Raw genomic sequence first — 24,255 nt, forward strand, 5'->3', positions numbered from 1 at the left:
GATTTCCGCGTGTCAGCTGCAAATGATGAGTCCCGCGCTGACACGCCACCGGGCCGCTGGTTGAGGGCACGGTGACAGCTCTACTGGGCACGCTGCCGGAACAGCAGTCCTTCACGGTGATACCGCTCCTGACAGCGTTCTCTTACGGAAAAACATGACAGCAGCCCCTTGATTCAGACCCCACCGTGTCACTCAGAAGTAAACAGACAAATTATTCATCAGTGGGGCTGAATTCCTGCTGCTGCCGCTCCCCCTCCCGCCGTCTGTGAGGCAACAAAGGCAGCGTTGGTGTGCTGTGGCCGAGCGTTTCACCTTGGTAATGTCAGCGCGATGGGGCCGAGACGCCTTAATATGCATCATGTAGTGAGTAAGATTCAATGTATTTGTAGTAATTTAGCCCGTCTGCAACCTGTGGCGCGCTCTGTACGGTTTGCTGTCAATCAACACCGACTCCCTCAGGGTAAACACTTAGTCAATACTTTTATGAATAATCCAGATAAGCTTTTAAACTAAACCATATTATTGGCATCATTAACGTTGCCCAAGTGCTTCGTGGGCAGTTTGGTTTGTAGTAACCCGTTTGCTGAGAGGCCCGTGCGTCTGCCGTGGGGACATGAACGGTGCGGCGGCTCCATGTTCGTAGCTGCTACTGCACCTCTCAGGTGCCGTGACTCAGCGTGACCCCACGCCGCCCATGGGCTCAGCACACGGCCGCGTCTGCGAGGATAGACCCGAGCGGCGCCGCAGCCGCTCGCCTCCGCAGCCTCCTGCTCGCGCCGGCATCGGACGCAGGCAGAGTCGGAGGCGCTCGCAGCTTGTTATGACGGATGTTTGGTGCGCGCCCAAGCAAGGCAGTCGTCGCTGGGAGGAGAGATCATCCAGATGGCTTTAGCAATAAGTGTCACTTATCAAGCAAAAAGCAGAGCCTGAAGTGACTTAAACTAATGAACTGCCTGTTAAGTGCTCTCCGTCGCAGGCTGAGGTGGAGATAAGATTCTGACACACCTCAAGGAGGATTAGTCGCGAAGCACCTGGGAGATATTGACATTTTGATCATCTAGTGGAAGAACGTGTTCTTGGGTTAACCTTCAACAGGTCAGACAACGTTCCGCTGACACAGACACACAAACACACAAACACCCCCGAGGATTCTGAAGTAACGGCTGGGCTCCGAGGTCGTCTGCGTCTCTGGACCTGCGGCAGCTGAGTCTCACTTGAAACAGTATCTTCACAAGAAACGAGATGTTTTCCACATGGCCCCTTCTGATCTCTGTATCAAATGTCGCCCTAAGCCCAAGCCCAACCCTTAATAGCCGCCCCGTCAGTTGCTCTTTGCTTGATGAACTGCATGGTGAGGAAACACTTAATAGTTGCCAAATGTGCCAAAGTCCCGAGACGCCCTCGTCTGTGCGACACACCTCGGCTGCGCGGGCGGCGCCTGCTTTGGGAGCTGTGGGTGATGCAAAGTGACCAGGGGGCGGCTGTTTGGCTTGCAGGTGGCCTGTCCTAATCCAGCAGCACCTCCAAAGGCGCCGCGCCGCATCTCCCGCCGTGGCATGTGCTCCCCAATGGGTCCTTTTGATCGTGAGCGGTGTGTACAGGCCGGGGAAAATGAGGGCCGGTCACCCGGGCGGGCGAAAGGCTGAGCGATGTGTGTTCCATTGTGCACAGTGGCATTGACGGACGTCTACAAGCTCCCCTCTGATGGTGGAAGTGGCTCCAGTCACATCAATCACTCCCAGCGCAGACTGCCCCACTTTCAGTCAGTTCAGCAGCTCCGGCTGCTTGTTTTCTCTCTTTCACTTGAGGCGAGGGAAATATTTCTTTGCATTTTAATGGAAGTTATTGTCTAATTATAGTATAGGCTTCGTCCGATAAGTGTTTTCTTCCCTTTTACTCTGATGCCATATTTAGATTTTTCCTTCTCAATCACCGTCGCCCGGATTGACGGCATCGCTCTATGAATCGTCCCCGCTCGTGTGATTTTATGCCTGTTTTTTTGTTTTTTTTGCCATTGTTTCCAGCACAATAACGTCTAAAAATGGGCCGTCCTGCTGCAGTCCTGGCTGGATGTCACTCCAGGTTAACGTTTGTGCAGCGGGGGCCCCTGCGCCTGGAAATGGGAATGGTTAACTGAAGCATGTTAATAGGAAAAGGCTTGTCTCTTCCATACTAACACTTGGATGACTCTGCACGCTGAGGGGGGAAGGGGGAGCACCCAAGCGGATTGGGATTGCACCCCTTTCTCTCTGCCTCCCCCCTTCCTCAGAGGCATGGCTGAGTTAGGATTTGCTTGCATTGTCAAGTAACGCATTGACCCATCACTTTGATGCATATTGATTGTGACAGCCTCTCTCTCTCTCTCGCTCGCTCGCTCGCTCTCCCTCATCCTTCTCTCTCTCCCGCAGGCCACAGAGGCACAGATCCAGAGCTTTGGACAGACGCCATCTCAGTTGCTTATTGAGCCACATCCTCCACGCAGTTCCGCTATGCACCTGGTGAGAGAAATGAGCAAGCTGGGAAAACTCCCCGCACCTTTAGTTTGGTGTGTGAGGCTGGATGATGTGTTTGTAGGTAGATACAACGCAGTGATAAATGTCCCTGATTTTTCAATATCCCACTCGTTTTTTAACACATAAGGTATTTCACATCCTTTATCTCATGTAGGCCACGGACCTACGATAAACCAATAGATTTCCGCTGCCGGTAGTCTGTGCTTCTAAATCCTGGCAGTGCTGTGTAAAGGGAAGAGTGCTCCCTACTGGCCCAGTAGCTCCCCTCTTTCTGCTGTTAGCGCCTCTTCCCTTTGTATTCCGTGTGCAGTAGCTACAGTAGCCTAACTTTCATTATCTCCACACTATTCCACACTATTCTTTGCCTTTCCCCCAAAATAGTTGCTTTTGTAATAGACGTAAATATTTTCATCCACACTATTTCCTTTAAAGCTGGTTTGGCCGCTGTTAAGCATTAGATGAGAGTAAGCTCAGGAGCCCACACATTTGTTGGTTTAACGATGGCTTTTACTCCTATTGCAAATCTGATTGAATCGAGTGTTGGACAGCTTTGCTTTGGTAAATGTGCATATTCAAACCAAATACTTGTGTGATGTATTTTGTTTGTGGACCCAACTGAATCATTCTGACACACGTGTATCATGTATGCACCATCTCATGTATACAGCCTACTTCATCCCAGTTTCCCATCTTACCCGTCTGACTGTCTAAAGGGCGCAGTGCATGAAGCTCTCCTTTGTGTCTGAACCTAGTTTTCCTCCAACCTCCACACTAATTGCCTCTTTCCATTCTTTTTCCCTGATCTTTTCATATCTTTTCATCTCCTGCTCCTTTCCCTTCCTGTTCCTTTTTCCTTGTCCTCGACTTCCTCCCTTCACGTCGCACCCCCGCATCCTTCTCCACACTTCGCCTTTCCTCTCTTCTACTCAATAGTGTTTCCTTCCACAGAGTCCTCTGATGTTCAAGGACCAGATGCAGCAGGATGTCATCATGGTGTTGAAGTTTCCCTCCAACTCCCCAGTGACCCATGTGGCAGCCAACACTCTTCCCCATCTCACCATACCTGCTGTGGTCACTGTCACCTGCAGCCGCCTATTTGCTGTCAACCGATGGCACAACACTGTTGGTGAGTGAAGCTCGACCCGCGTTAAATGCAACACGTCCAACATGCACAAGGACCTTTGTACAAAGCAGCGGGCTACACCATTGTGGCCCTGAAAAATCACCTCATCGTCCTCACACACAACTCTGCTCACTGCTCCTAATAGACGTGTAGCCAACCAGCTGCGTGAGAGGCTAGCACCTCCCAGGTAAGCTAACTGTGAGTGTTTCCACATGTTCAATTTCAGACATGTGTGAACAACATTACCCACAGAGCCCCCCCCTGAAAAATCAGCCTCACCTCTGGGTCAGAGGGCCAAAGCAATGGTGACTGGGAAATTAGGCTGCAACTGCAGCACATTCTCCTCACACGTCTCCATCTGTCACCGTAGGAACACACTGAGCCCAAGGACCAAACAGTCCACTCCGTGTGGCTGCTCACACACTAATGAACACAGCTGCAGCGGCCTTGCCATCCTGTCGGAGAGCTCAGAAATGTGGTTCGGCTTTTCAGAGTAATGATGATAATAAGGCATCCATATTTTCAGGCATGGAGCTGTTTTAAAACTGTCTCCAGATTCTCCATCCCATGGATAAAATGTCTCTATTCAGTTTGACACCTGGGGGAAAAAATGTCCTGCTGGACAGATGCAAATCTTTCGCATGGATCTGCAATAATTCCATCTCCTGGATGCGATTGTAAATTGACTTTGCTGTGAAAAGGAGCCGGCTTGTGTAGGAATGCACATGTGCACTGCTCACAAATGGCCTCAGTGATTCCTCTCCTTATGTTTCCCTGTCTGAATCCAGGTCTCCGAGGGGCACCAGGCTACTCTCTGGAGCAGGCCCATCACTTACCCATTGAGATGGATGCTTTGGTTGGTGAGTAAACTTCAGCGTTCTCTAAAATACAGCCTCAAAATAAAAAGGACATCCTTGACTCCAGGGTCTCCACTAATAAGCTAAAATCACTGATAGCCGGTATTGACGTGTTATGCTTTTTTCTTTTTCTTATACAGCCAATAACAACGGCAGCAACAAGCGTCAGATCACAGACCTAGTGGACCAGAGCATCCAAATCACCACACACTGTTTTGTGGTGACAGCTGACAACCGCTACATCCTGGTGTGTGGCTTCTGGGACAAGAGCTTTCGTGTGTACTCCTCCGAGACAGGTAGGTTACAGTGTAAACTCTGTTTCCTATATGTGTGTGCACTGATGTGTGGAGGACTGAGCGCTATGATGGTAATAATACTGTATTGTTGCTGCTCTCCTCCTGACAAGCCTTGTAGAGAATAAGGTGACTCAACTGTAACATGCTGGAAGTCACTGATAAGTACATTTCTATTGATTATGACGCAGAAGGAGATTGTAACAACACGGCTACGAATGAATGCGAGGGGCCACAAAAGAAGAGAAAAAACCTGTTGTGCAGTTTTCCTTCAAGCTTTCCTTCGTTTGACCTCTCCAGCCTTTATGCTCCACACTGTGGACTTCCCAGTGATGAGATCACGTGTGCACCTTCATCCCTCCTAGGCAAGCTGACCCAGATAGTTTTTGGCCACTGGGATGTGGTGACATGTCTGGCCAGGTCGGAGTCTTACATCGGGGGCGACTGCTACATCGTGTCTGGATCCAGGGATGCCACCCTGCTGCTGTGGTACTGGAGTGGACGGCATCACATCATCGGCGACAACCCCAATAACAGTGAGTATGAATATGCTTTGAGGAATCACCGTCAGGACAAAGGCCATAAAATACTTTGTTTACATTAGTTATTTTTTCTTTTAAAGTCTAGTCTCTGATCAACGCTAAAACAAAAGGCGATCTACTCTAGAAATCAAACAAAGTGGGGAGTCAGGGAGAGCATCATTTATCTGCACCATAGCTGTGATATATTAGTGTGATTCATTGTGTTGAGCTGTGCTCTTTCAAGTAGAGGACTCCAGATGTCTTAGCATTCACAGCGGTAGACCCCAGTGTGTGATTTCTGCTGCTCAGTTCATTTAGTGGCTCATTCTCACTGATAGTTTGTGTTGAAAACAATCCATCAGAGTGGGGGGGGGGCAGTTGTTACAGTATTGTGTGAGTGAGGAGCACCCGTATATGGTGTTGAATGGAACAACCCAAGATGAGAACGAGCGTGTGTTTTATTTTGTACATGTCTGGGAGACGACGCGATGTGAGTGCAGCTACAAGATCTCGTGCTTCCAATTGTCACCGATTTTAGGGCCTCTGGATTAGTTGTGAGCTACGTTCTCTAATTAACTTCACCGTGGCTCCGACAGTTAATTAAGAATTTCAGCTTGGTTGCCTCCAATTAGCAAGGGGCAATAGCACTTGTGTTACTGCAGCAGCAAAACAGTATTCCCCTGGTAAAAAGTACGTCTTGAGCAGACAATAGAGAAGGAAACGCTGAGGAAACAAAAGACCGGCTGCGTTTACCAATATATTATCAGCCTATCATGATGTCGGCAGCAGACAGCAATCCACAGTAGCTGGAGGTAGGTTGAGCAAGGACAAGGCAGCAGCTAAAACTTTTACATTCTGTATGCTTGGTATAACTTACGTAAAGCCACAGCCAATGTTGCTCATGTTCAAATATAGAACACAGACACTGAATCTTTTCAGGGAATCTCATTTTGCTTATTTTCGTCTGCTGCATTCGTAAATATGAAGCAGCAGATGTGATGTCGCCAAAAAGCTCATTTCACCCAGGCCCCAAAGAGGCTGCATGTGTCTAAAAGGTGTAATAATTAAAATAACTTCCAGTTCAATTGTGACCCTTCCTCTCAGACTCGACCCATCACACCAGCACGAGCAGATATTTGCACCAAGTAATTGTGGTGGCTGAATCCAGCTTGTCCCAAGGGCTCTGAAAAGGTGGGGGCATGTGGTACAGGGTGATTGAATCTTTTGTCGGGTAGGTGAGCTGCACTAGGTCCCTTTTTCCCCCCGGAGTGTCTTTCTGACACTTGTCCTATTCAGCCCCTTTCAGCAGCGGGTGCTGGGACTGACAGCTCGGCTCAGGTCCTAGTCTCTAAGGGACCGTGTTGCATCGATCACAGTCCAGCTCGCTGACTGGACCGCTACAGCTGCAGAAGCTGAGGAGGACGCGACGCTGGGGTTGAGGGGATGCGAGACGGGCATGGCTGTCATGTAGGTAGAAGGGGAAAGTTTCACAGAAGTGAAGCTACAGCTACATGTTGGTGCTGTTAGTTTGCTATGATACTTTTACTGAGGGCCCACACGTAGAAGCCAGCACAATCATAAGTGTGTTTTCCAAATTTTGTATTGAATTAAATGAAAAAGAGAATTGGCCTCTGTTGGGCTTTCTACTGCTATCACAGTTCAGCCACGGCTGTGCACAGGGTCGGCTCCAGGTGCCGTGAAACTCCCCTCACTAACCTCTCCCCCAGCCGTCATCAATCATGTGACACGCAGGATGAAATCAAGCCGCCTGGCCGCCATAGCTGGGCATCTCTGTATTTACATGACAATCCTAAAGAACCTCCCTGCGAGCAGATGTGTGTCGCAATCATTGTGTTTGAGTTTGCATGATTTTTATTGCCGAAAAAAGGGTGTGGTGCATTTAGAGACCCATATTGAGCTATTCTGATTTTTGCTATTCAGATTATGTACATCTTGTTCCTCTCTGTTTGTGGTCTTTTAGGTGACTACCCAGCACCACGGGCAGTTTTAACTGGCCATGACCAGGAAGTTGTGTGCGTGTCGGTCTGTGCAGAGCTGGGCCTGGTCATCAGTGGCGCCAAAGGTCAGCATGCTTCTGTTTTTGTCCTCAACAATAATAATGTAGTCATTGACAAGAGCTGTGTGATTGTTCACATTTGTTTGTGTCTGGCTTGGTAGAGGGTCCGTGTCTCGTTCACACCATCACTGGGGACCTACTGAGGGCTCTGGAGGGGCCTGACCACTGTCGGTGCCCACGGCTCATCTCGGTGTCCAGCGAGGGCCACTGCATTATTTACTATGAGCGAGGCCGCTTCTGCAACTTCAGCATTAATGGAAAACTGCTGGCACAAATGGAGGTCGACGATTCCACCAGGGTAAGCTGACCTTTGACATCAGCATGATCTGAATGTATGTCAGTCCGCTGACATGTCGGATTCCAATACTAGGTCACTTTGCTAAAATATTGTACAGGCCTAGTGTTTACAAAAGGGATACAAGAAATGTTAAAAGACACACAGTGTTGTCAAAGCCAAGTCAGGGAATCTGTGGCAGTCTGACAAATGACAAATCCTGCCATTTTATCTTGCAGCAGGACTCGTCCCAGGAAGAGAGTGCAAAAGATAAGTTGGAACTGACATTCAGTCTCCTCCTTCCCCATCTGCAGGCAATTCTCCTGAGCAGCGATGGCCACAACCTGGTGACAGGAGGAGACAACGGTGTGGTGGAGGTGTGGCAGGCCTGTGACTTCAAACAGCTCTACATCTACCCCGGCTGTGACGCTGGCATCCGAGCCATGGACTTATCACATGATCAAAGGTCAGTTTGAGCAGCAGTGATCTCACACTCAAATGTGACATTTCTAATTTCAAAAAGCTCTAGAGATGATGTTAATTTAGGTAATAGACTTTATCATTGGGGCTGTAGATAGAACATATATCATACAGGTAAATCTATCAAACACATAATAGCTTTCCAAAATGTCTGTGCTGTGTCTGCATGGGAGTCATTTTCTTTAAATTAACCTCCTGTATCCTCAGACTACTTTGATAAATGAGCTGTTGATAAGCCCATCAGCAGGTCAGGATGTATTTTCTAAATGTTTGCATTTTGCAAGACTCCGGAGTCCTAAAGCAAACCTACAGCGACCAACAGGGTCGGCTCAGGGTCTGTGGGCCTTGTGTCATGTGACCCTAGCGGTCCAGAGGTCAGGAATTATTCAAGTTGCACCTCACAGCCACAGGCAAATCACCCTCAGCATCTACAGTCTGACCCAAAGGAAGGTCTAGTTCTTAGACAAGGTGACTAAACAGTAAAATATACATTTATTCCACAAATTAAAACATTTAAAGGTTCAGTTTACCTAAACACCACTAGCTACTCTAAAATAACAAAAGCTAAGCTCTGCATCTCATTTGAATATTATGAAGCGCTTTACCCTCAGTAAGTCCATTAGTGAACTGTGCAGCTCCATGTACACAAAGGCGTCCTGCTGTACGTCTGTGCATTGTGCTTAAGCATTTAAGCCCTGGGGGTGTAGCAGTGCAAGACGACCCTGTGAAATCAGCTGCTTTTGCTACATACCAGTAGCGGCGGACACAGGGGCCAAGGGTTGCAGAAAGACTTTAGGATTGAATGGTGTGCTTCAGCTGTCAGTGCAACCCCCTAATTTACGGCCACAGCCTCTTATGACCTCCTCTGCTTGTTTCATTCACTGCCTTGGAAATTTTAACAAAACGTTCAAATGTACAGTATGGGAATGAGCTTTTAATAATTAGCACCTTTAAGATCAAGAAACCAACATGCAGTAAAGCAGACTGTAGTCATGTGATGCTTTTATGAAATGCTGGATTGTCATGTTACATTTCTGTGGGTTTGTTGCTCTTTAGGACTCTGATCACAGGAATGGCTTCTGGCAGTATTGTGGCATTTAACATCGATTTCAACCGGTGGCACTACGAGCATCAGAACAGGTATTGAGTTGCGGATCTACACAGAGGAGCGAGGTGAGGGTGAAGCCAACGCCGACCAACCATGAGCCACGCTGTACCACAGATGATCCACAGAGCACGGCGATCCGGTGGGAACGCCAGCATGTTGTAGCTAATAAAGAGCGAGGTGCACTTACTGTTCATGCGTCCATCTGTCCTCCTGTTCAGATGGATTCGGTGCCATTTGTCTGTTGATGAACAATCTTAACACTTAGTTGAACACCAGCTGAAGTATTTCCCCAACTGAGTCAGGCAGGTCTGCTGTTCTGAACCAGGAGAGGCCGAGATCAACTTACAGTAAGTTAACACAAAACATGCATAATGTAGGCTTTTAAGTTCCTGTTAACGACTGTGAAAGTGCAAAACAAAAAGTCCTTTGTTAGGAGCATTTATACAACATTTGTATGGAAAATACAGACTTGGAACACTTTTCTAGGAAAAAGGTGAACCTGTAAATACGGACAGTGTGAAAAGTCAAGATCTGAGTACTGTTAGTAACAGGGTGGCTGGTCTAACATTTCCACAATCAGAGCTATGTTTCAGTGTTCAGAATGTCTCCATCGCATTAGTTGGTTAGTAATACATGTGGCCATTCTTTGCTCCTCACTACTAACAGTGGTCAAATGTGGTGTCTGTGAAAAGAAAGTTAATTTGTTGTGTTTTATTGTCTTAATGGAAGAAAAGTCAAATTCTGCGTGAGCTTAGTCTCTGTAAACTCTTGTTTTTGGTCCTGATGTCAGCAAAGAGGAGAAAAAGATCCAGATTTCCATAAATTACCTTTTAAGAATGACGTCAAACTATGTTTCTGAACGCAGATTCAGAGGTTTTATTGCCAGATTGGTTGAACAGTACTGTAGGCCATGACTGTGTAAAGAAAGTGTCATTATAAAATATTGTGCAGTTGTTGCACTGCAAGCATTTGTTATGTGTCTTCAGTTTTCATTTTGCCTATTTTTGCACAAAATGTTTGCTCATCCATTTTAAATCTGTGAAGTCGTGAACGTCACTTCATGCTGTAACACAATGCAATGGTACAGTAAGCAATATTAAAACTTGGTTGCTGAAAGTTCTACAGGAGGTTTGCAGCTGTGTGGTAAAAATGGTCTATTTTTTTGGTCATATTAAAGCTGTCGTCTGAATGTAACTGCAGAAAGAGAAGTCAGCCTCTGTGTGTTGACCATTAAAAGAACTAAAATATGCAAGTACTGTAGATTTTGAGTTTGCGTTATGTTTTTCCAGTGGTGCTACAGGACGCCATCCTACCCAAAGGTTTTGCATGTTAGAACAGCACTGGGTTCAATCTGCTTTCATGTGAACTTGTTTTCTTAAATGTCATTCTTCAGAGCATTTAGTTTTTTGTAATTTTTACAATGTCATGGTTGATAGTGGTATTGCTAATAGTTTTTGCATATGTTTAAAGCTTATGATTATATAACTGTAAAATCATTCAACAATTTGTTTTTAATAAAACCAAATAAATATTCCAGGAGTATTTCCTTTGTATTTATGGATATACAACCACACTGTTTCTACTAAAACTACTGGAGATTCAGTGTGTTGTGTTATACTGCCACCTGCTGTCTAGAAGTATTACGACAGATCCACAAATTTACCATCAGTCAAGGAATTAAATCAATAAAGTCCTGTTTATTTCCCAAGTTTGATTTCTTAGAGTACACTGTAGGAAGATTTACTAGAACATTGTCCCTGTGATATGGAAAACAAAGTCGTTACATATTTGAATTGTTTTATAATGTCCATAAGTCAGTAACAGTACAAGGGTTTATTAAAATTGGTCCTCAAGCCCCACTGGTCTAGTTGTTTTCCATCCATCCCTTTGCTTACCTGCAGCAGATGTGTTTAGTCACCAAGAAGCTGGGATCTTCTCCAGCTTTTGATCTAGGTAATCAGCAGGGATGGATGGAAAACACTTAAAGCCTTTGACTTAAAAGGACCAGGATGGAAAATAAAATATTTACATTCTCTGTTTCCTGACATTCCCAGTGCCATTTACTTAAACTGTATTACATGTTTTTCAGGAGGATGAAAAACAAATACACAATTTCACTCCTTGTGCTTTCTCCTTTGGTTCGTTCCCCTCAGCTCCCAAACAAAAAAGCCCTTAAACAAAAAGGTGTGGACTTACATTTGATTAAATATGTACATACACAAGTATTTATTGGGGTGTGACTGTAGTCTGACCTAACATCTTTCATCAGTGGAGAACTCACAATGTCAATGTATACCGAGCATTGAAACAACGGATTCAGGATGCATTTTTGCAGACATGCAGGTTATAGTGTAAAAACAGGAAAGGACATTCTCATCCATGATTATCTGATCTCTGGGGAATTAACAGATAATGAAGAGCACAGAGGACAGATACATACGTTTGAACTGAAATGAAGGGTTTTACTGGAAGCACTGTTAAATTACTGTACACTAACATGTTCAATTGTTTGGGTAAAAAGGTAGCACGAGAGCCAACTGTGTCTATGGGTTACACAGACAACAGATCCCGTCTCACTCGGGACAAATCTGAAGCTGTGCTTATTGGGCAGTACATCTAATTGCACTTATCCATATGTGCCAAGGCAAGGTTTTTACACATGCACCTACTAATAACTACATAGCACCGACATTAATCTGTACCACTGCAGAATACAACCACACTCAGACAAGTAACAAATCTACAGTTTCAGTAATCATCCTCAAGCACACACAAACTGGGCCATCAACGCTCAGACACTAGCACCACCTCACCCACTGTCATTATAGCAGCATGTCCTTCCCATTTTCAAGTCACATTCAACAGTGTGTCTAAGGTTTGTTCACCAGAAGCTAAATAACCACAGCACAGAGTGATGTTATACAGTACATCAGAAAGGTGACTTAACATTGGATTAAGCCTGCCACAATTAAACAATTTATGTTTAGGTCCATATGGCTGATAATTTGTATTGAATACTGAATCACAAAATTAGTGTTCGTGCATTTACACTTTTCAATAAAGTGCTTTGTGGAAATTTGTCTTCTCTGCAGTTAACAAGATCCACCACTGGAGGGCGCTACATTACTATAATGAACAAGGGCTTGAGTAATAACAATAAGGCTTAAAACTGTTTGCAGTGCGTTTGTTAAAAAAAAGGAAAATTGTTGCATGCTCCATCTAGTAGACATGTTTTGTATTTAAAAAAAAAGATCGAGAGAGAAAAAGGACAGGTCAATAAGCAGTGTTTGAATGTCCAAGTTGGCAAACTACATCCAATTTCAGCATGGTCCTGTTTGCACTACACTGTCTTTTACCTTTTCACAAACAGGTGAATGGTGTTGTGTTCTCAGGAAGCTGTTAGAATGGAGACGTGGGTGAACGGACAGTGTCCGCTGAACTTGGAGAATAGTCCTCGGACTCTGAGGTAAATTCAGCCGGGGAAGGTCCAGGGTTGGCACTGTGGGGGGCGCAGGCACGAATACTCTGTGGGATCTGGGGCGTAGCCTTCACATGGTGGTGGCGTCTTCGTCGGAAAACTTGCATCTCCTTATCAAGTGGCGTGGTCTGAGGGTTACACGGCAGCAACCGTTAGGTTCACAACAAGACGAGGAGTGGAATCCACTCAAAGACGCCGACGAACAGCAAGATTCAGATGAGCCAAGACTGGCTCGTCTTGCAGTTCTAAAAAACTGCCAACGTCTTTGTGACAAAGAAAGTTTAACATCTTATGATGCTGCAAAATACTACAGCGCTAAAGACAATCAAAAGAAGCAATAAGAAACGTCTGAAGTCTGGCAATGTCCTGGTGTTCAAAAATCCAAAAAATGCAAATGCATTTGAATGACATAAATGCAGTTGCTCCATTCTGTATGTCAAATGCATCCTCAAAAGGTAGTTTGCCACATCAATGCATAACTTTGCTTTGCTGAACACAAAAGGAAATTGCACAACTGGGCAGATGGAAATGGCCACAGCACTAGTGCGAAGAAGAACCAAGATAAAATGATGAATATGCTGAGGGGAAATGGGCGAGGCAGAAGAAAGGCTCTGATAATGGACCAAACCCTATGGGGATGAAAAATGGAGACTGCCAGCACTCTGCCATGGAAGCACTGCTTTTACCACTATGCTTCGTCATACCTTATCCAGTATAATCCTGGATGATGGCAGTGGCCCAAAGACCCTGACCTCTGGATGGTCAAATCCTGGTCCGGCTGAGCAGAAAGAGACGAGTGCAACTCAGAGGATCACTTAAAAGCATAACTGACCTGATTAGCACTAAGACACAACTGTATAAAAAAATCTGACATTCTATTATATGTCAGACAGGAAAAAAATAGCTTCAACCATGTTGTACCATGTACAAACATGTAGAGTAGACAATAATATTTATGATACTGACTATATCATAACCATGTCTAATGGTTGAACAACGAGGATTTCCAGTGGCCAGAGCTGATCTTCATTTACTGTATACAGTAGTAACATCAACATGATGTTCATGAACTAAACGTTTTAAAGCATTAACCAAACTCAGTTGAAAGTACAAACTCAAAGTACTGTAATCATAATTTAAATTAACAATTGAAATTAACACACACACACACACACACACACACACACACACACACACACACACACACACACACACACACACACACACACACACACACACACACAAAAATCCAGGGGGTGTTAGGCCTTTTGTGAACTATGCCTAATAAATTTATCCAGAGTCACTAGCACCATTGAGCCCCAACGGTTTCACAGTCCTACACGAAACTTTGCTGCATAATAAGAATTTAAGAAAATTACTGTACTGGCCTGAATTAGTCAACTGACTGGTTAGTCGATGATTAATCACATTTACCAAAGCCTAGTCGTTGTTACAGTTTCTAAAAACAGTGCTGACAGTCCATGTAAATGAAGATGAATGAAATAATGTATAAAAAAAAAATAATGTAAAGTAAAAGTCATAATTTGCAACAAATATTACACCTAATGAAGAAACATTGTGGTTCAAACTTTTTGTCTTTTGAGATGACTGATGCATCATTCCTGAGGCAGATTCCTTAAACGGAGCCAAACTGAACCTAATGATGTCAGTGAATAGGTGCAGATCAGTGCTTACCGTAATGACTGACACTCCTGCCGTGGTGCTGCTGGGCTTGGGCCCAGTATTGAAGTGCTTCTTGATTTTCCCAGCCACAGGCAGCTGCTGCTCGTTCTCTGACACACCATCATCCTGAAAAATGCAAAGAACAAAGCTCAGCAGCTGTACCTGCTCTCACAGGCTGCGCATTCTTCTCTTAGCGCTACTTGGAACTTTGTACAGGTGATTTTTCTTTACGAACAGACTTCAAAATACTAAACTTACATTGACCCAGGGGTGATCGAGAACTTGCGCAGCTGTATATCTGCGATCCACCTCTACCTGCAGCATCCCAGTGATAAGAGCCTAAAGAAATGCATGTTAGCCGTGGATCATATAACAGGAAGTACACATGCCACCAATAATCGCTGATAGACCCGGGTGTTTCACATGAAGCATGAAGTGCACAGATAAGAAAAACACTTCCAGACACAAACCTTGGCAGTGTCAGACACATTATCCCAGTATGGTGCAGGGAACTCAAGCTGGCCTCTCAAAATCTGTTCAAAGAGAGCCTCCTGATCCTCACCACAGCTGTAGATATTTAAACAGTCTTTTAGAAAGCTCCCTCAGTTACACATAATCGTCTATTAATATCACATTGCAAACATTTCTGATCTGTGATTTAAGGTTCCACATCATCCCCCATGTAAATCACTTGACATGAGCACATACCCACGGAAAGGAGGAAAGCCACACAGCAGTATGTAAGTGATGACGCCAGCAGCCCAAATGTCAACCTTAAGACCATATCTGTGATTGATAAGAGACACAAGTAGCATTAACCTAGAGAATTTTTAAACAGGATTATAGATTGCAGGATGATCCATTTTTTCCCCACAGATGTCCTACTTCTCGTCTGATGATTCCTCCTCTGACTCACCCTGTCTCAGTGACGATCTCTGGTGCTACATAGGTGGGTGTGCCACACACAGTATAGAGTGGTCCGTTGACGACAGTGGCTAGGCCAAAGTCACCTAGCTTCAGAGATTTACTTCCATCTTGGTGTTCATAGACCTGTGTGTCACAAACAACAACAAACAAAAATGCTCATGAACTAAATTCAGAAGTTAAAACATCAAATCTATTATTTCAGGAGAGACGATGGAAGCATTTCAGAATGCAGCTCTAATTACTCTAACTCAAGGCTGTGAACTTACCAACAGGTTTTCTGGTTTTATGTCCCTGTGAACAATATGGAGACTGTGGAGGTACTTGATGGCACTTGCCAAATTGAACAGCATGGAGCTGCCATCTCGCTCTGTGTATCTGTTTGAAGAGGCGATGGCATCAAAGAGATCACCCCCCTGTAAAAGGAAAAACAGCAGCTAGTTATCGGAGGTCTAATGATGCTAAATGGTTTTACATACAAGACGTGTGTAGTACCTTAACCAACTCCATAACGAGATAGAGTTCACCAAGTGTGTCCATTTCTTCAATTAAAAGTACGATGTTGGGATGTTTTACACGGCGAAGGATTGCTACTTCACTCTGGATCATGTGTTCCTGGATAATAAAGATTGTTTATAACCAACGTACAGCGAACTAGGGTTTTGCATAAAATTAATAAAATAGTGCAAAGTGAGATTTGTGAACTTTCTTTATATTATATTCAGAGTAATATGAAGAAAAAACATTTTCAGAACGTTTTAATTTTGAAGAGCAGCAGACGCGGGCTAACCTTTCCCCTGCATTTATCTTTGCTGATGATCTTCAGAGCGTAAACTCTTCCAGTGGATCTCTCTACACATTCTCTGACCACAGCAAAGTTTCCGTCGCCTAAAACCCTCCCCACTTTGTACCTTTCTGCTATGGAGGGAGGGACTGAGGGGTAATCATCCACTGGTTCAACTGAAAAGGAAAATTAGAAAACAGTAAAGCTATAAGCATGTGCCACTTCCAAAAAGTTAAGATTTTATTCACTCCAGTATTCTGATGACCTATGCAGTGTTTTACCTTCACTTCCAGGCCCGTCTTCATCCATTGAACTGCAAACCTTGGTAGATGCTAAAGACAGGGAAGAACCACTGTGCAGAGATCCCTGGAAAAAGAGAAATGCAAATTTTATTGAGTTTATTGTAACAGCCTGCTCATACAACAGCTTTCATTCCACTCAGTCAGTCCACAAAGTGTAGATTACATAAAAAAACACAAGTGTAATCTAACATTATACAAACCTTTCCCAGCATTAGTGCCCCCCAACACACACACAGTATATCTTCCACAACCACACAGGCCAAACCAGCCATATGATCAATTAATGACGGTACTGCTGACAGCAGGACTGAAATATAATTCAAAAGGAGAACTCTAAACTCATAACTTTCATTATATTTTTTGATTCTTCATTAATTTTCCTTACCTGTCTTCTTCTGAGACTGGCTGGACTGGTTGGGGAAGGACTTGGAGATTTTCCAGATCGTGGGGTGGAAAGCTGACTCCCTGCAGTACCATTAGCTGGAAATACAGCAGAAATCAGAATAAAGATGAAATAATGTTGAGTGTATTTTTTAATACATATTGTGTACCTATGATGTCAGTGTAATACCAAATGAAAACAAAGAGTAATACAAAAGAAAAATCCTTAAGCGGTTATATATCAGCTGTTCTTTTTATTTACAGTACATAGAAATAAATTTACCTGAACCAGTGGATGAGGGAGACTTACTCCTGCGGGACATCCCACCCCCTCTTGGGGACGATCGGCCCTGCAGGGTGGGGAGCCGGCCGTATGACGAAGACTTTGATACCCTGCATTCTGTTGAGAAATAAAAGAAGAAACACTGGATTTTTCCTAGATGATTATAAGCAAACTACTAAAGGTTTTGAAAAACACTAGCTCGTTTACTCTATGTACTGTACTTCAAAGAATGAGCTGCAACAGTAATGGATTAGGTGTTACTGCACACTTCCAAGAACCACAACACACTTTGTTTACTCTTATCCAATATTTACTTCATCCACAGCGAAGGATGTTTACTGAACGCTATTGACTTTGCTGTGTGTGTGGCAGACATAGCCACTGTAGAATGCAATATAAACCCCTTGGAGTGTTACTGTATTACTATACCCATAAATGAGAGCACACCTACCACTTTCATCCAAGTTAAAGTCATCCTGATAGCGAAATTTCTCTGGGCCACATGCAAAGAAAATATCATCTTCTCCAAAAAAGTCCTGCAGACTGGTGACCTAGTAAAAATGGAGACAATTTACTTAGTTCAAGTGCATAATCGAGAAAGAGCGTTGATGTACAGTAAAATGTGAAGAATCCAATGAGCTACTGTAGTTGAGGTGGTAAGATGCTGAAATTTCTAATAAAATAAATGCATTCACTTTAAACACAGCATCACACTTGGGAAGACCCACACATCTGCCATAGTACAAAAGAAAAATTCTAAAATGTTTTCATTTTTTAAGAGAAACTGGTCGACTAAGCTACTGCAGCTGATCGCCTGCCTCTACCACATTAATGCAGGAGGAGGCAGCGTCATAAATAAATGACAAAGCTGATAGAGTCCTGACCTTCTCCTCAAAAGGCTTATTGATGGGCTTAATTACAGAGTGTGCCACAGAATGCACATCCAGTCTGTTCAACTACTAGAATCTTTAAAATGGCTTTATCTGAACCGATGTTAGATGTTGCTAATTTATAATTACAGAAGACGATGTACTAATAATAACTAATAATTTATTACCAATATTAAATTACTAATAATACGGTATGCTTAACACAAATAGTGAAATGTTAAAATCTGAAAAATGAATAAAATGTTTTTTTCAGTCAACTCCAGCAAAAGCACATTTTAAAAACAGTCAAAGGTCATTTAGCCATAAAATATTAAAAAAAAAAAACAGAACCGAGGGGGGCATAGTATGGACCGTTTTCTCTGCAGAAGCCCCACTCCGACAGCTCCTGCCCCTCACCCCTTCTCAAAAAAACCTGAGAGATCCCAAAGGGAGGAGAGCCGTTGCTAAGGAGACCAGACAGCTGAGGTGGGGACAAAAAGATGGACATGCTGCTTAAAGAGCCGCTGTCGGATCATATCAAGAGCACCGAACAGTACAAACGGCAGACAACAGCATAATGTCACATTCAGTCTAGGTAGAATGAAATAACAGAACACATTGTCATTGTGACGCAAGTTAAAATCTGATTTTGAATCTTTGCTGGGTGTCAGTTTAAATTTTCTTTTGAGTGAAAATATGCAAAGGTTAGATAAATTAAACAAATTTGGACAGAACCATTAAAACTAAATACTAAATGTACAGTGTTCACAGTAGGCGCAGTTTTTTTTTTCGTAGTTTAATAAAGAACATTATGAACAGAAAAACCTGAAACACACTGAACAACAGCACAGTGAGGGAAATCATGAATGTGTTACTGTGTATCGATTGTTTCCCTGTTGGCTCAGTGACACAGCAGCTCCATCAGTCTACCATCCCCCTAACACACACAGATACACACCCACCCTCACACTCTTCTTTGGCTCTGGTATGCAAGTGATGCCCCGGAAACACTGGGATGTATGTATGATATAAAAGCTAATCAATCAGATCAATGATCAAGACAGCAGAATGAAACAAATGTGCACCAGTGGACATATGGAACTCTGCAGGGTGCCAGGACTGCTCTTTGAAGTGAAAAGCAATCACAGATAAGTCATATTCAATGGTTTCCACTTTGTTTTTCGGTTAGCTCCCCTACACTGCAGTAATGCCTTTACAGAAAACGTACCGCTATGTTGTATGCTGGATTCACTACACTTGCATGCATGTAGTGTAAACATGTTTAGTCGTCCAGGAGACAGAAGAAATGACTCAAAAATGTGCAGCCGCAAAATTCAAGTTTGGTCTGAGTGATGGGAGCAAAGAGCTGCATCATGATGACATCCATAACAACACACCCAGGCACAAGACATACAGACACACTGCCAGAACTCCTAATCACAATGCCCCAGTCCTGGGATTCTATATATAGCGCTCAGTGCGTGTGCAAAATGTTTAACTCTCACACACCAGACAGACATTTTTCAGAGAAAATGGCTGCTAATGACAAATCTTGCTGTGTGAGACTTCCAAAAATGAACTGGCATGCTACAGTATAAGAACACAGTCCTCATGGTGTTAGCAGTACTGCATATGAATTTACCTATAACAGCACAAACTCTACTTATAATGATGGTACTTTTATGATCCAACTTGTCCTCCTGCAGTCGGACAAGAAGGCAGTGAAACACAGTGAATCGTGCAGCCGTGACGTCTGGGGCAGAGGCCAACAGAAATTCACTGGGGGAACATGCGGGTCAAAGCACCTAGTGACAGAGTCAAGGTCATCACAAAGAACTGCCTTGGCAGCATAAGCCGGTGTCTGCTCGCTGGCACATCTCACTAAAATTACACAACCGCTCTGCATCTAAAGTGCAAAGCATGAACAGGCTCTTTAGCTCTTTAGAAGTCACTTCATGCACTGAAGCCAAAACAGGCTCAGATGGAAGGAAGTGCTGTCTTATGGATGTAAAGTTCACCAATGACTGCAGAACTATATACTGCTCACACACACACCTCACCTCACAGTAGTGACTGGGAGGCCATGGCCTGCTTCCCCTTTCACATGCAAATGCTCTGCTCCATGTCACATAACAGCAGGATCATTTCAGTCTCTCACCTCAAAAGACTTGGCTGCCAGGATGCCCGTCTCTCTATTGCTATTCACTCCCTCGTACATTTGTACTTCCAGAATGAATAATGTTTTATTCATCATATCACCTGAGGTTTACAAAGTGCGCCTTAAGTCCATTTATTGCCGCATCCATTTGGCAAAGTTGGATCTGGCTCTCATGGCAGAGCACTATTCCAGAGTGGTGCATGAAGGGACCATAGTAATGAAGCACAAACACACTCAGCCTCCATCTGAATAAAACCTCTGGCTAATGAGATGGTTGCATTTGAAATTGGCAAATTGAACATTGTGGATAAAACAAGCAAACCAAACAATTAGCAGTCAACCTCTGTCACAGAGCCAGAAACAGGTCATTTGTTAAAGGTTAAACACCCTTGAAAACAGGCCCTTTGATTCCAACGGGTGCCTATTCGGCCATCTGGAGTCACAACATGAGAAGAGGTACAAAAAACCCCCGCAAACTAGAGCACAGGGCTGCGCTGCCAAGCACATAATATAATAGCCTATTATTAGGAAGGCACAGATGACATCAAAACCACTAGAATGAATAGGAAATGAAATCTAGCAGAGAAGAAATATCATGCTCTACTTTCAGTCTTGACAATCTGCTTTTAATAAACTGTAATTTCATCTCCATTCATGCTTCACTAAACCTAAAATTGAATTAGGTCTTTTTATTATTGTTTGAAATCCCAACTGCTCTCTTCATACGCCTCTACAACGAGGCCCATGCTGGGACGAGAGCTCAAGCACGTGCTCCAGCTAGCTGCCAGGTGTACAGCATCATGCATGTGCCTAGACGGCTGCCAGACTAAGCACTGCATCCATGAACCCTTTCACATCACACCTACAGGCCTGACATCACTACTGCACCGCTCTGCCGCAGAGGCTGTTCCTTAGCAACCATGTCACCATAGAAACCATCAGAGGAAAAAAACTAATTTTCTGATAAGGATACTAATATAGAGCGCAGGTGATGGCTCTGAAAGTAAACCTGTTCCTCAACTCTGTGGGATGTCCAGTAACTAGTTGGTTGGCTCAATTATATACAAAAAGGTACCACATACAGTATGAAAATCAGCCCATCAACCATAATGTAATTGACAAATATATTTTTGATAATTACTTTATATAAAAAGAATAAAATGAAGACCTAGAAACCTATTTCTAACAACACATTTAGAAACAATCCCCATCACATTTTAGAACCCCCTGGGAAAAGGAGCAATAGACATAAAGTAGAAGACTAGGACAGATCGCCTGCATTAACAGAAGTTAGTCTTCTGTAGTAATCATGTACTACTAGTACATGATTTTGAAAAAGGCTGAGCCTAAACTTTTACTGTGAGGGACAAAGCTACAAAAACGGATGTGAAGCATACATGAACCAAGATAGGCACAATACCTGTAAGTGAAACAGTGTCCCTTTCTCAACCTGAGGCACATAAAGTTTTCCTGATTGAATAATTGCAGTTTTAAAGTCATAGTTTAGAGCAGTTTGAATAATGCACGTATGGCACAGAACGTGCATGGACCCATCCTGGCAACAAACATGCAAGGAGCTTAAGCACCTGTAGTCTACCATGCTACACTGCTTATTTCTATGTGTAACCATCATATGTTAAAACCCACAGCAAAATTACACCAAGGCGTGAGCTTCCAAAGACACTGGACAAGTACTGTAACTTACAGTATGTCTCATTTCATTAATATTAGGAGTTTTGAAGTGAGTTAACAGATGTGAGGAGCATGAAGACGATTGACACCTACCATCTTGCCGTCAATAGTATAAAGCCTTTTCACAACTCCAGAGTCCAGCTTTACGGCGTCTGTGATGTCAGTCATGACCTGCTCAAAGGAGTGCGCCGTTTTCTTGTTGAGTAATATTCTCACAGCCTTGCGGGGCTTCACCCCACTGCGAACGATGGTCACTAACTTGGGCCTGATGAAGTCCCTGCTCTCTCGGCTTTCTGCACATCCAGCCTTGGAACTACCGAGAGAGGAAGGGTCGCGGGCAGCCACAGCCGTCCTGGCGCCCAACGCCCAGTTAGGGTTGACGTTCTTCGTGTAATCCACCTTCTTGTAGGGCTCTATGGATGCACACACATAGCTCTCCCCTGTAATGACAATAAAAACAACATCAAGACAAGCCACAGACTGTAGATAGTAGTATATTTACTCAACCTACACACACAATCAGTGCTCACCTTCCACCAGCTGGTCCATGCTGGTGATCTTTGTGGTCCCATCAATGGTATATATGGTCCGCACCCCTTGGGGCAAGTTGACATTATCTGACAGACTCCTTGTGAGGTCGGCCAGGAGTGCTTCCAGAGACCTGAATCTCTCCTGAGAAACGGCGTAGACGATCCCCTTGAAGTAGCGGTCCCCGTTGCGATAGAAGCGGATCTTCTTGGCCTTCTTCTCCGAGCTCAGCGCTTGCAGCGTCCGGGTTCTGTAGAGGCTGCAGTGGGCGCTGTGAGTGGGGCTGGGGAGGCCGTTCCCCCGTGAACCCCGCCGGGTGTACCTTTGAGCCTTGTCCCGCTCGTCAAAGTGCTCCAGCTCCATGACTGTGCAGCGCTATCACACCCTGAACAGAGCAGAAGGAGCACTTACACGCTTCCACTGAACACACCACACCTGACACGAGTACACGCGTTATGGAGGAGCATGTCACACCCAGTATATGTAGGATAAATGAAGGCAGTTCAAATGCAGCTATTGTGGACAGAGAAAGCATGACTATAACCATGCTCCATTAAAATCTTATCTTTAGAGGACACTGTTAATACATTGATAAAGAACGCATGGTCTCGTAAAGCTGTCTTACCTTTGAAGTGAGAATAGATGCAATCAAAATGGCTCGTCTAATAATGTGATGCCTTGGATGGACCATGCGTCCCTTTGTTGCCTGTGTGATGCTGCCGCTGCCTCTCGTGCGTCTACTCTGCTGCGCTCACATGCAGCAGGGAGGCAGGGCTGAGCCGGAGCCGGTGTCCTCCGCCCTCCCCTCTCCGCCATTGCGGTGATTTACACCGGTCCGCTCGAGTGCCGGCGTTGCTCGTGCACGTTGCTGTCAGAGCGCGTACTCGCGGACCCCTTTAGTGAATGGGATGCGCGTTCGCGCCGAGGTCGAGCTGATCAAATATATAAACCCACACTTTGGAAATGTAACGGTTTATAACTACATAAAACAGTTCAAATGAGCGCGGTAGCTACAAAACTAGAGACGTTTAGGCACTAATCTAGAAATATAATATTTTAGAATATGTCAAGTGCTGCTACTTCAGAACGAAAGGTGAACTAAATCTGCAATTCTGCGCTTTACTGTTATTATAAAAATGCCCTTAACCGCATTTGCTAAATAATGGAACGCAGACAAGTAGTTAACGCAAGTTACAGGTAGAGCGCACGCAGTCGGTAGCTAAGCTAACAGCTAGGTCCACACCTGTACGGAGGTGTGTGCGCTCTTTCTAAATTTTGCACTTTTGTAATAACAAGTTAAAAGTGAATGACATCACAAACACTTGCTACTATTCAGCCCGTCTTGTTGCATTTATTCCTGTAACTTCTTTACTAGTCGAGCGAGAGACAACCGGCGTTAGCTGGCTAAGCTACATTAGCACTAGCCGGCTAACGGTAGGCTTCGTGCATGGGTGGCCTCGGCTCGTGCTAATTATTTTAAGTGCAGCGATACTTCGATACAAGATTATCTCAGTGGATCGACCCGTGGATGCAATAGTAACCGCGGCCAAACTTTTTTGGAATCTCAGCATTTTCTAACTTGCTAAAACCACTATAAACAATTGGTTTATTGCAGGGCTCGTGTCCAGCTGCAGCCTCACCTGGCTCATCCTGAAGGTCGGACGGGTTGCGCCCACTTTGCTGATCGTGCTGTTCCACTAAAGTGTCTTAAAATGATGGTCAGCGTGTTCTCCGCCGATGGGATGACTTTTCTTTCTACTTTTAATTTCTACTTTCTATTTTTCACACCTTTAACCATAATTACACATTACACCGTATAGTATAAATCTATATGTAAATTAAACATGTTACTCACTACGTTTTAATTTCCTTAAGTTTCATTATTTTTAAACTGAAAAATTATATGGACTATCCAGGTTTTAGCCGA

At 44.2% G+C, this 24,255-nt stretch overlaps 2 protein-coding genes across 13 annotated transcripts in view; one reads left to right on the forward strand and one right to left on the reverse strand.

Moving 5' to 3' along the window:
- Positions 1–10,780, forward strand: part of LOC114868482 (neurobeachin-like) — a 147,527-nt gene extending 136,747 nt beyond the window's left edge. For 7 of the 9 annotated variants that reach the window (XM_055514232.1, XM_055514233.1, XM_029172109.3 and 4 more), the window contains 9 exons: positions 2,409–2,498; positions 3,447–3,639; positions 4,425–4,496; positions 4,634–4,789; positions 5,152–5,322; positions 7,289–7,390; positions 7,486–7,682; positions 7,973–8,124; positions 9,195–10,780. In XM_055514232.1, the coding sequence (XP_055370207.1) occupies positions 2,409–2,498; positions 3,447–3,639; positions 4,425–4,496; positions 4,634–4,789; positions 5,152–5,322; positions 7,289–7,390; positions 7,486–7,682; positions 7,973–8,124; positions 9,195–9,285 (1,224 nt within the window). In that variant the 3' untranslated portion in view covers positions 9,286–10,780. The remainder of the gene's footprint in view (positions 1–2,408; positions 2,499–3,446; positions 3,640–4,424; positions 4,497–4,633; positions 4,790–5,151; positions 5,323–7,288; positions 7,391–7,485; positions 7,683–7,972; positions 8,125–9,194) is intronic. The other 2 variants (XM_055514234.1, XM_029172114.3) reach the window with 1 other exon arrangement.
- Positions 10,781–10,923: 143 nt separating this feature from the next.
- On the reverse strand, positions 10,924–24,099 carry LOC114868484 (serine/threonine-protein kinase DCLK1-like). 4 transcript variants are annotated; one of them, XM_029172120.3, is made up of 17 exons: positions 23,969–24,099; positions 22,954–23,222; positions 22,331–22,713; positions 21,894–22,240; positions 17,533–17,632; positions 17,082–17,198; positions 16,803–16,897; positions 16,397–16,481; positions 16,122–16,291; positions 15,827–15,946; positions 15,601–15,747; positions 15,324–15,457; positions 15,116–15,193; positions 14,878–14,974; positions 14,666–14,746; positions 14,420–14,533; positions 10,924–12,852 (listed from the first exon to the last, which is right to left on the reverse strand). In XM_029172120.3, exons 3-17 carry the CDS (start codon positions 22,689–22,691, stop codon positions 12,646–12,648), a joined length of 2,253 nt encoding a protein of 750 aa, XP_029027953.1. In that variant the 5' UTR covers positions 22,692–22,713; positions 22,954–23,222; positions 23,969–24,099; the 3' UTR covers positions 10,924–12,645. The 4 variants fall into 4 exon arrangements, with proteins under 4 accessions (XP_029027953.1, XP_029027952.1, XP_029027955.1 ...); XM_029172119.3 differs by having other exon boundaries at positions 22,954–23,260; XM_029172122.3 differs by lacking the exon at positions 23,969–24,099 and adding an exon at positions 13,429–13,502 and having other exon boundaries at positions 12,795–12,852; positions 22,954–23,173.
- Between the last annotated feature and the right edge of the window lie 156 nt (positions 24,100–24,255).

This window comes from Betta splendens, chromosome 13 (genome assembly GCF_900634795.4).
Source record: "Betta splendens chromosome 13, fBetSpl5.4, whole genome shotgun sequence".
NCBI lineage: Eukaryota > Metazoa > Chordata > Actinopteri > Anabantiformes > Osphronemidae > Betta > Betta splendens.

Coding starts and splice junctions, on each gene's coding strand:
- LOC114868484 (XM_029172120.3), bottom strand. CDS start 22,691: ATGGAGCTGGAGCACTTTGACGAGCGGGACAAGGCTCAAAGGTACACC. Junction 14,534..14,665: donor TCGATCACCCCTGGGTCAAT/GTAAGTTTAGTA, acceptor TGCATTTTTCAG/GATGATGGTGTGTCAGAGAA. Junction 12,853..14,419: donor CAGGAGTGTCAGTCATTACG/GTAAGCACTGAT, acceptor TGTAACCCTCAG/ACCACGCCACTTGATAAGGA.